The sequence below is a fragment of the Microtus ochrogaster genome, chromosome 17 (genome assembly GCF_000317375.1).
Source record: "Microtus ochrogaster isolate Prairie Vole_2 chromosome 17, MicOch1.0, whole genome shotgun sequence".
NCBI classification, from domain to species: Eukaryota; Metazoa; Chordata; class Mammalia; order Rodentia; family Cricetidae; genus Microtus; species Microtus ochrogaster.
This window is the reverse complement of record NC_022019.1, coordinates 33,053,793-33,064,477: the sequence shown is the minus strand read 5'-3', so window position 1 is coordinate 33,064,477 and position 10,685 is coordinate 33,053,793. Positions and strand designations below refer to the sequence as shown.

General features: G+C 51.3%; 1 protein-coding gene across 1 annotated transcript in view; it reads left to right on the top strand.

Annotated features, from left to right (window-relative positions):
• The first annotated feature begins 9 nt into the window (after positions 1-9).
• The window catches only part of Stk24 (serine/threonine kinase 24), a 79,689-nt gene continuing 69,013 nt past the window's right edge, over positions 10-10,685 (top strand). Inside the window, exon 1 of the mRNA XM_005355685.2 lies at positions 10-378. Coding sequence (XP_005355742.1) covers positions 337-378 — 42 coding nt within the window. The 5' untranslated portion in view covers positions 10-336. The remainder of the gene's footprint in view (positions 379-10,685) is intronic.

The window sequence follows — 10,685 nt, the reverse complement described above, 5'->3', positions numbered from 1 at the left end:
CTGTGCGCGCCCACTCGGCTCCAGGCGGCCAGCGTTCGCGGGCCCAGGCCGCCGGCCTCTACCCGAGCACCGCGGCGGAACAGCGGCGGGAGCCTCGGGAGAAGCAGCCGCAGTCGCGCGAGGCTCTCCCTCCACCCCCGCGCGCGCCCCTCGCCGCCCGCCCCGGGCTCCGTGTATGGGGACGCGGCTCGCCAGCCTCCGTTGAGACCGTCCCCCGAGTACGGTGGCCTCGGGCTCCAGAGCCCGCCCCGCCACCCGAGGGCTGCGCGCGGCCCCGGGCCTGCTCGCTGCGCGGCTCCGCGCGTCCCGGGCCAGGAAGTGGCGGCGCTGAGCGCCATGGCCCACTCCCCGGTGCAGTCGGGCCTTCCGGGCATGCAGGTAGGCTGGGGCGGCGGGGGCGGGCGAGCTGCGGCCGGGGCGGAAGCTGGCAACTTGGCGGTGTCAACACGGCCGCCTACTCCCCCCCCCCCCCCCGCGGCGGGCCCGTTTCCCACTGGATCTTCGCCAGAGGCTCGGGCGGTGGGGCTCTCCGGTGTGTGTGCACGTGGAGGGGCCGTGGGGGCCGAGGCCTGGGGCCGAGGCGGAGTGCGGGAGGGAGCTTTGCGCTCCCCAACTCCGACGCGCAGGCCGACGGCCCATCCGGGGCGGGAGTGTGAACTAGTGCCCTTGGAGGCCCCGCTTGGGTGCCCGGGCCCTGTGTGGGCCTGGGACGGAGGCAGCGCGACTCCGAGGTCCCCAAGAGTCTCCCTCCCCGGACTCACCCCCCACCCCCACCCCCCGACTGGAGACCCGTGCGCTGGGCGGGGAGCGCGCCCCGGCTGCTCCCAGGCCGGGCGGGCCGCAGGGCGGGGTGCAGGAAGGTGTAACCTCGCTGGGGAGCCTGGTGCGGAAAAGTGCGAGGCTGCGAAGCAGGGAGGCGGAATCCACACCTCCGCGTGCGCCCTGGTGTGCAGAGCCCAGGTTCGCCCCTCGGGTGCCAGGACTCCGCTGCTGGACTTTTCCCTCTGAGACCCGTTTGCTCCCCGGCTTGTCCCAGCCCATACTTTGTGTCTTCTTTGCCTGCCCCGTGACTTTTCTGTGGAGGGGATGGGGGGCGGCGTGAGGGAGTTGAATTTCAAATTTACATGAATGCACGGACATTTTTTTCCCCCGTCATTGAGGACTGTTTTTGGTTCTTTGAAAAACAATCACTAGTCTGCTCTTAACTTGTGAAGTTTGTAAGCGCACAAATGCTGACAGAATGATTGCGACTGAGACCGCAGGACCAGAGTTTTGCTTTCCCAAGCGAGTCAACGGAAGACTTTTGCTAAAACCCCGAATATTGACAATTATCGTTTTATAGATGCAACAGGCGCGTTTTCTCTGGTTCAGGATTGAGTTGCAGTGTCCCAGGCCTTGGCCCTTACCGCTTCTGCCCGCCTCTTCTGAGGTTATTTCTTATCCTCCTTCCTTTTTTAAATTTTTTTTTATTCATAACCTCGAGAAGAAAACTGGATTTCATTGACCAGGTTTGAACTCTAGAAAAATAGAAACTTAAAGTCAGTACTTTAGTGACCACTAGAACCCTAGTCATTTTAATTTTTTTAGGGATAATAAAGTTGGAGTTAAGAGCGACTGGAAAAAGACGGTCGTGGAGCCGCACCTTGTGCTTGTAAAATCCTGATGTTGCCGGCCATTAGTTACAAGTCAGCTGCGGCCTCCTACAGCTTTGCTTTGGTTTGAATTTAGAGGCAAGAGATAAGGGTGGACTGAATGAGAAATACTTTCTTAACCAGTAGAGCAAGGACCTCTTGGGACATTAACCGTTTCTTCAGTGTTTCCTTTTCCTGGCTACTTCAGTGTCTTAATGGGGACCCAACATTGGCGCCCACTAACCTCAGCCTTTGTAAAAGAAAGTGTTTGAAAAGATGCTTAATCCTGGCACAGTGCTGCGAAGCCGGCTCCCTCCCTTTTGTTTTTAAAGAATGGGCCAAAATTCTTCATCCTAGGAAAAGAAAAAAGTCAATAACTTTGTGTCCCCCCCCCCCCCCGTGTATTTTCTCAGTGGTCTTGTTTTTTGTTTTTCAGTAGATTAATTTTTTTTTTGTGTCTGTTTTGGTTCCATAGAGGAGGGAAAGTGGCTTCCCACAGTCATTCCTGCCCTTGTATACATCTTCAAACCACATGATAGTTTTTTGGCGTCCTATTGGAGAAAGAGCCTCCCCCCCCCCCAGGAAAGTCAAAGGAGCACGTTTGTTTGCAGCCTGGAGTCAGCAGCTGCGGCCTCTCTAGGAGCTCTTTGGAGGATTACATTAAAGGCACACCTGGCCTTGACTCTAGCCAGTATAAAACTGGGGAGAAATAGGCATGATTCTTCTGAGGAACCGCGATCTCACCTCTGGGCTAGGACTTAGGAGATGGGTTAAATTCTTTGTCAAGCTGTCAAGGCTGTCTATAATCCCAGCCCTCAGAAGGCAGCCCTCAGAAGGCAGCCCTCAGAAGGCAGAGGCAGGTGACTCTTGTCAGTTGAAGGCTGGCCTTGTTTACATTACTGAGTTCCAGGCCAGCTAAGGCTTCCAGTGAGACCCTTGATCAAACAAACAAGAAAACTTTGGCCCAGCACTTGGGAGGCAGAGGCAGGCGGATCTCTGTGATTTCGAGACCAGCCTGGTCTACAGAGCTAGTTCCAGGACAGGCTCCAAAGCCACAGAGAAACCCTGTCTCGAAAAAAAAAAAAAAAGAAAATTCACCTGAATTCAGGAATGCTTTAGTATAAGGACTATTTTTATGGCATCTGTTGATTATTACAGATGAAGAAAGATATTATCTCTACCTCTGTGAATCATGAGGTAGGAGTTGAATGGACCAAGGTAAACTGGTGTAGGTGGGTGGCTCTTCATTGCCCTCAAGACAGTACCCATTCCCCATGCTCCGCTTTATTGTTCCTTTGGCGACTGTTACACATCATTTTATTTTAGGTTGAGTGGTTGATTGACACCTCTTCCGTGGTCCTTGGTGAGGGGGTGGGTGGTGGCACACCTGGCTGGTTTTTGTTTATTTACATGCATTGGCTTTTTTTGCCTGCATGTGTGTCCATGTGAGGGTGGCAGATCCCCTGGAATTGGAGTTACAGGCAGTTATAAACTGCTATGTGGGGTGCTGGGAATTGAACCTGGATCCTCTGAAAGAGCAGCCAGTGCTCATAAGCACTGAGCCATCTCTCCAGCCCCAACCTGACTGTTTTTGATGAAACTTTAGGGGATTTTCTTGGTTTTGTGATGGAGGGTAACTAGATTACAAGCTGAGGGTGGCAGCTGAGTTGTGGCTGTAAGTACCCCTGCCGTCATTGTAGCGAGCAGCCCTTGCTTTATGCATATGAGTTCAGTGAACATAAATACCTAAGCTGGAGGTGGGAGCACCCATTTCATGCTAGAGTTTGCATTAAGTTATGGTGCAAAAAAAATTAGCTTTTTGCTTACAAAATTCTTTGGTAAAAGATATTTTGTGCCGGGGGTGGGGTAGGGTGGGGGTGGGGATGGTGGCACGCGCCTTTAATCCCAGCACTCAGGCGGATTCCTGTGAGTTTGAGGCTAGGCTGGTCTACAGAGTGAGTTCCAGAACAGCCAGGGCTACACAGAGAAACCCTGTCTCAAGAAATGAAATTTGTGTGTATGTAATGTGCACTAGGCGTGTGAAGGGTGCTGAGAACCAGACTTGGCAGGGGTCTGTTTCTGGGGTACTGTGTATTTGTGTATGGGATTCTGTAGCACTTTTAAGGCTTTCCTGGGCTGTGACCCTTGTAAGAGAGAGGCTGGAAGCTAAAGCTTCAGATCCTAGCTCTGTTTCCTTACTCCTTGTGTTAACATGCAGTCTGGCACGTTAAGAAAAAGCTGGTTTTAACAGTGAATTGATTGCACAGCCTACAGGTTCATGACCCCAAGTTTAAAATGTGCTGAATTAGGGAAGTGATGTGTATAAGAGGGCTGGCTTGAAGTCAGCATGCTTTGAGGTTTTGAGTTAAGAGACCCTTGTGTTTGCAAGTATAGGTGATTTAAAGGGATGATAGTTAAGGAATCTTAACTATCTACTTGCTGATTTTATCCTGTGTCCCTCCTGGAGCTCCTGGGCAGCAAGCCCTTGCTGTGAGGAGACCTGTGCACTGGGTAGCCAGGAAGGGTGTTCACTAGCACGTTGGAAGTCTGGGAAATAAGACATCAAGACCATTGCAGTTAATTCTGCCTCTGGCCTCCCCATCCCCTCGTGTGGTGTATTTTACAGGGCTGTGCTCTCGCCTTCTCCCCTAACTGCCCTCCTGGAGATACCTGCTCTAGTTGCCCTGCTCAGAACTGCACCCTGGGGGTGGTTGGGTGCCTTAGGGACTTTCAGTGGCGAGGCCTAGGTTCCAAGAGCTTCATGGGTGAGGCTGCACACAGAAGGAGGTTTAGCACTTTCTGGCCCTCCTGTCGATGAGTCACAGGGAACCAACCATATAAGGGCTCCAGATATGCAGGTCCCTGGCCTCGGATGGTCAGCAACCCTTGCAGGATGAGCCCTAAGAAGGTTCAGGTGACTGGGGCCCAGGAGACCAGGCACAGGCTTGGAAAGCGTCAGGCTTCCCGAATGCAGAGACAGGGTGTCTAGGGGCCTGGAGCTGAGGCCCGGGGTTCTTTGTGTTGTCCGTGTTCTCAGGCGTAGGTGATGGGGAGAGTGGGTTCTGTGTGTGTGCCCGGTGTGAGGCTGCCCAGGGACGGTGGAAACTTTGGTGTTCCTGAACAGCTAACTGATGCCCTGTAGGATTCTCACAGACCTTGGTGACTTGAATTTGGTGACTTCTGTCACATACTTTGCCTTACTCTGCGGTCTTGTGTGATTGCAGAATAACTGAGGAAAGTCAGGTACATACATCTTCCTGTTACTTACGTCTTTTTCTCCCCAAGACGAGTTCTTCATGTTGTCCAGGTTTGCCTTGAACTCAGCCTCCTGCTTCTCCCCCCGTTGGTTGGATGACTTACAGTTTATACCGTGCTTGGCCGGTGCTTGACCCCAGCCCTTGCACCTCTCAGTCTTTCTGTACCTATGTCCGTCCATCTTAACGCTCCCTCATCGCTAAGAAATGGTTTTGCTTGACCCCTTTGTCTATGTTATTCCGCTGAGCCACATACTGTTCCCATCCCTGAAATGTCCTCCCTACCCTCCTGTAGGGAATGGGCAAGGCTGTAAATTATTTTTTAATATTTATGCCGGGTGATGGTGGCGCACGCCTTTAATCCCAGCACTCGGGAGGCAGAGGCAGGCGGATCTCTGTGAGTTCGAGACCAGCCTGGTCTACAGAGCGAGTTCCAGGACAGGCTCCAAAGCCACAGAGAAACCCTGTCTCGAAAAACCAAAAAAAAAAAAAAAATATTTATTTTATGCGCATGTGTCTGACTGCATGTGCACCATGTGTTTGCTCTGCGGTTATATCCTCGGATCCCCGGAGCTGGAGTTAACAGGCAGTTGTTGTGAGCAGTTCCCTGTGTGTGTTTGGGAACCAAACCCTGGTCCTCTGCAAGAGCAGCAAGTGCTCTTTACTGCTGACCCATCCCTCCAGCTCTGAGACTAAAACAGTTGTGTGTGTGTGTGCAGATGTGCATGTCCTGCAGGTGTGCATGTCCTTGTGCCGTGGCCTGTGTGGAGGTCAGAGACCCAGTTTCTGGAGTTGGTTCTTTCCTACCGTGTGCGAGATCCAAGATGAACTCAGGGTGTCAGGCATGGTGGACCCATCTTCATGTTTTTTAAACATTAATAGCTTTTGGTTCTAGTCCCAGACCAGGGAATGTACTTTATTGTTTCTTTTGAGACAGGGTTTCTCTGTGTATCTCTGCTGTCCTGGAACAGGGGAGCCTCCAGCTCGGAGCAGCCTACCTCACCCAGTCTCCCAGGTGCTGGGATTAAAGGTGTGTCACTGCCCCTGACTCAGGGAAGGTTAGTGATAGTGATAGGTACAGACACTTGGTTACCTTCAAGATTGAAGAGCGAATGTCTCTGAAAGTAGTGTTTCTGGGCATGGCGGTCTCTTGGTGTCCTGATTTGAGCGCGTTTTGTCCTCTTGGCGCTGCTGTGCCCACTGTGGAGCTGAGCTGCCTCTCTGGTCTGGTGCAAGTTGGTGGAGTTCTTCTGTTGGTCCATGGCAAGATGCGGTATGAGCAGCTAGTAAGGGGTGAGCCTGTTCCGTCTTCCTGTGGTTTTATGGGGCACACCCTCCAGGCCCTGGTCCAGGAGTCTGGTCTCTTGCCACACACACAACTGTGTTTGGGTGATTTTTCCTCGTGATTCAGACTTGCCTGCTTGGAAACGGGTACCTGCAGGAAGTGGGCCCCGCCCGGTCTCCCTGCTAATGCTCTCTGTGCTGCCCTAGCTGGGGTGATTACCACTAATGGAATCCTGTGGCTGGAGTGTGTGCGGGAAGTAGACCTGCATGCGTTACTCCTGCTGTGGAGAGCCTGCGCTGGCCTGGCGTCCGGTGGTCATAGTCACTCTCATAACTGATTTTTACAGTGCAATCTACCAGCGTGTCTTGGTGCCAAATGGCTTCGGATAAGAAAATGAGGCCATTGGAACATCCGACCGGCAGGGGACTGTGCCCAATCCTAAATTGCTCTTGGAACTGGGCATTGGCTTATGCCTACTGTTGTAGCGTTTGGAAAGCTAGGCGAGAGGTGTGCTGTGATTTCAAGTCCGAACTCCACGGTCATTTCCAGGCCAGCCTGGACTGGAGTGTAAGACTTTACTCTGGGCAAATCAAGATGTGACCTAGCTTGCTGCAGAGAATACCGGAGCCTCTGCAGAGGCCTAAAGACGTGTGATGGATTCAGAGACTTTCCCTCATGTTTTCTCAAGGCTTACGGTCAGCAAAAGAAACTAGCGTTGAAAGCTACCCGGGTGTCTTAGTGAGTGGCCCGACACGGTAAGCTTTATGCAAACGCTTACCAAAGTGTAGCTAGGTCTTATCCTGGTAGTTTACATCTCTTCCTGTTTGTACAGAGGAATTTTAGACTCTGAGGTTTGAAGGTCTGGTGGGCTCCCTGCCCTTTTTGTTTTTACTCAGGTTTTCTTAGTCTTTATTGAAAACATAGATTGGATGCACATGGTTTTGCTGGGAAACATGGCGCTTGCCTGTCCCTGCTGCCAGTTCTAGTTCTTGGGGTGCTCCCTGGACCCAGGATTCTGCAGATGAGGATTTAGGTCTGGGTCTGTCACCTTCTCCTCACAGCACCTCGGTCCTGGCAGAGCTCCTGTCGTGACCTTGGTCAGCTCTGCCAGCAGCATCTAAGCAGCCCACAGTCTGGGCCGCAGTGGTGAAGTGCTGTCTCGGGGTGTTTCCAGGTCTTCCTCACCAGCTATCCTGAGCTCTGCTGGGCTGGGGCCCTCCAGCATGGTCCACTGCTCCCCTCTGGTCTCTTGGCCATGTTCCCTAGGTTCCTTTGCTGCTGTCTCCTGGTGGACACCTATGTGTACCCTGTCTTTGCTGGCACCCTTGGGTGGGGTGGTGGGGTAGTGCAGCATGCGCTCCCCTAGTGAATTAGGGCGTGAGTGAGCTCTTTGTGTTTACCTGTCGGTTGGTGGTGTGGCGTGGTGTGAAGTTGTAGGTTTTCTTGCAGAATTGTGTTTTCAGTCCCAAGGGATAAGACAGGGTCTCATGTTCTAGGCAAACACTTAGCTACTGAGCTATATCTCCTTGTAGTTATTTTTTTGTTTGTTTTGAGACAGGGTGATGATCTGTAGCCCAGACTGACCTCCAGCCCACTCTTTTGAACCTGGTGATACAAGCGTGTATGCCAGTGTCCTGCGGCCTCCTCTAGGGAATTTGAAGATTGCTGTGTTCTAGCTGTGTTCTGTTGGAGTGCAGCGTGCACCAGGACTGGTTCCACCCACACAAGCCCTCCTGCCCTTGAGTCAGGAACAGCTCCTTTGAGTTGTGAAGGTCCACGGCTATGTCTTGGTGTGAGTGTTGTCTTTTTTTATTTTTATTTATTTATTTATTTTGCAGGCACTCAGGAGGCCTTTAGTCAGGCAGCTGGTGTCTTGTGATGAGTTTTTTTCCCCTCCCTTTTTGAAAGCACCATTTGGATGCTGTGGCTTCTCATCTGGTCCTTACCCTGTGATCTTACCCTGTTAGAGCTATTTTCTGTCCCTTGGCTTTGTCACTGGCTTTCTGGGCCATTGTCTCAACTCTTCAAGTCTCCCAGTGAGCATTTCTGCGCCTGCTTTCTTTTCTTTTCTTTTCTTTTCTTTTCTTTTCTTTTCTTTTCTTTTCTTTTCTTTTCCCTTCCCTTCCCTTCCCTTCCCTTCCCTTCCCTTCCCTTTCCTTTCTTTCTTCCTTTTATTATTTGTTTTACATACCAACCACAGTTCCCCCTCCATCCCCTTCTCCCACTCCTCCCCTCCCTTCCTCCCGTGGGGAGTCAACAAAGCCTGGTACACCAAGTTAAGACAGGACCAAGTCCTTTCCCCCTGCATCAAGGCTGAGCAAGGCATCCATCCCACCACAGGGAATGGGCTTCCAAAAAGGCAGCTCAAGCACCAGGGATAGATTCTGGTCCCACTGCCAGGGGTCCCTCAAATAGACCAAGCTACACAACTGTCTCTGATCTGCAGGGGCCTAGTGTGGGCCCATGGCGGCTCCACAGCTGTCAGTCTAGAGTTGTGAGCTCCCACGAGCTTGGGTCAGCTGCTTCTGTGTTTCCTCACCCAGTCATGATCTTGACCTCTCCCACTTGCTCATGGTCCCCCTTCCTCACTTTGACTGGTCTCCTGGAGCTCCGCCCAGTGCTTGGCTGTGGATCTCTGCATCTGCTTCCATCAGTGACTGGATGAAGGTTCTATGTTGACAATTAGGGTAGTCATCAATCTGATTACAGGAGAAGGTCGGTTCAGTCACCCTCTCCACCATTGCTATGAGTCTCAGCTGGGGTCATCCTTGTGGATCCCTGGGAATTTCCCTAGCACCAGGTTTTCCCCTAACCCAGCAATGGTTCCCTCTATCAAGATATCTTTTTCATTGCTCTCCTCTGTCTCTTCCCCAACTCCACCATTCTTTTCCCTCATGTTTTCATCCCCCATCTCCTCCACCCGTGCACCACCTCCCATGCTCCTAGTTTACCCAGGATCTCATCTGTTTCCCCTTCCCAGGGTGATCCATGCAGCCCTCTAGGGTCCTCCTTGTTCCCTAGCTTCTCTGGGGCTGTGGATGGTAGCCTGGTTATCCTTTGCTTCACATCTAATACCCACTCATGAGTGAGGACATCCCGTGTTTGTCTTTCTGGATCTGGGATACCTCACTCAGGATGATTTTTTTTTTCTAGTTCCATTTGCCTGCAAATGTTATGATGTCATTATTTTTTACACCTGAGTAATACTCCATTGCTCCATTGTGTAACTGTATCACATTTTCTTTATCTATTCTTTGGTTGAGGGCATCTAGGTTGTTACCAGGTTCTGGCTATTATGAATAATGCTGCTATGAACATTGTTGAGCAAGTGTCCTTGTAGTATGGTTGAGCATCCACACTAATGCTGGGTCCTGAGGTAGATTGAGTCCCAATTTTCTGAGAAATCGCCGTACTGATTTCAAGTGACTGTACAAATTTGTACTCCCACCAGCAATGAAGGACTGTTCCCCTTACCCCACGTACTCTCCAGCATAAACTGTCATCAGTGTATTTGATCTTAGCCGCTCTGACAGGTATAAGATGGAATCTTAGAGTTATTTTGATTTGCATTTCCCTGATGACTAAGGATGTTGAGCAATTTCTTAAATGTCTTTTGGCCATTTGAGATTCTTCTGTTGTTGAGAGTTCTCTGTTTAGGTCTGTATCCCATTTTTAAATTGGATTGTTGGTATTTTGATGTCTAGTTTCTTGAGTTCTTTATATATTTGGAGAGCAGTCCTCTGTCACATGTGGGGTTGGTGAAGCTCTTCCCCCATTCTGTAAACTGGGCTGTGTTTACCTGTTTTCCTAGACTCTGAGAACTTTTGTGATTCTCAGTGTTCCTCATCATAGTTGATTTTCCTTTTTGTTTGAAGTATGTTTTCTGTCCTGGGCATAATTCTTTCCAAATGTCTACTTTTTTCCTTTATTTTTCTCTTCCTCCCTCCCCTTCCCCCTGTAGGGTCTCATTTTGTACCCTTAAAGTAGGAAATGTTGCCCAGGCTGTGCTTGAACTCACATCTTCTTACCTTCATCTGAGTGCTTCACCACACTGGCTGTGGGGAGTTGACCGTAGTATTTTCTGTCAGTCACTCCTGCTGGACAAGACCGGTGGCCAATGGTCTTCTAAAGTTGTTACCTTTTCGAGGCAGCCTTCTGAGCCTCTGGCCTGTTCTTTTCCCCCACTCACCTCTCTCTCCCTCTGCTGGGAGCCCCACTGTCTTCACCTTAGAGGAGCTGCCTGGGGTACAGGGATAGACACAGTGTCTGCAGTTGTTCCTGGGGGTCTGGGAGGAGGGGCCGTTGAGCTGTTTGAGGACTTCTACATCAGACTTCCCTTGCTGGGTCACTGACTCCAGGAACCTCTGTGGGGAGTCTCTGCGGAGGTATCTCTGGGGAGTCTGGAGAGATCTCTGGGGAGTCTCTGGAGAGATCTCTGGGGAGTCTCTGGAGATATCTCTGTGGGAGTCTCTGGAGATATCTCTGGGGAGTCTCGAGATATCTCTGGGGAGTCTC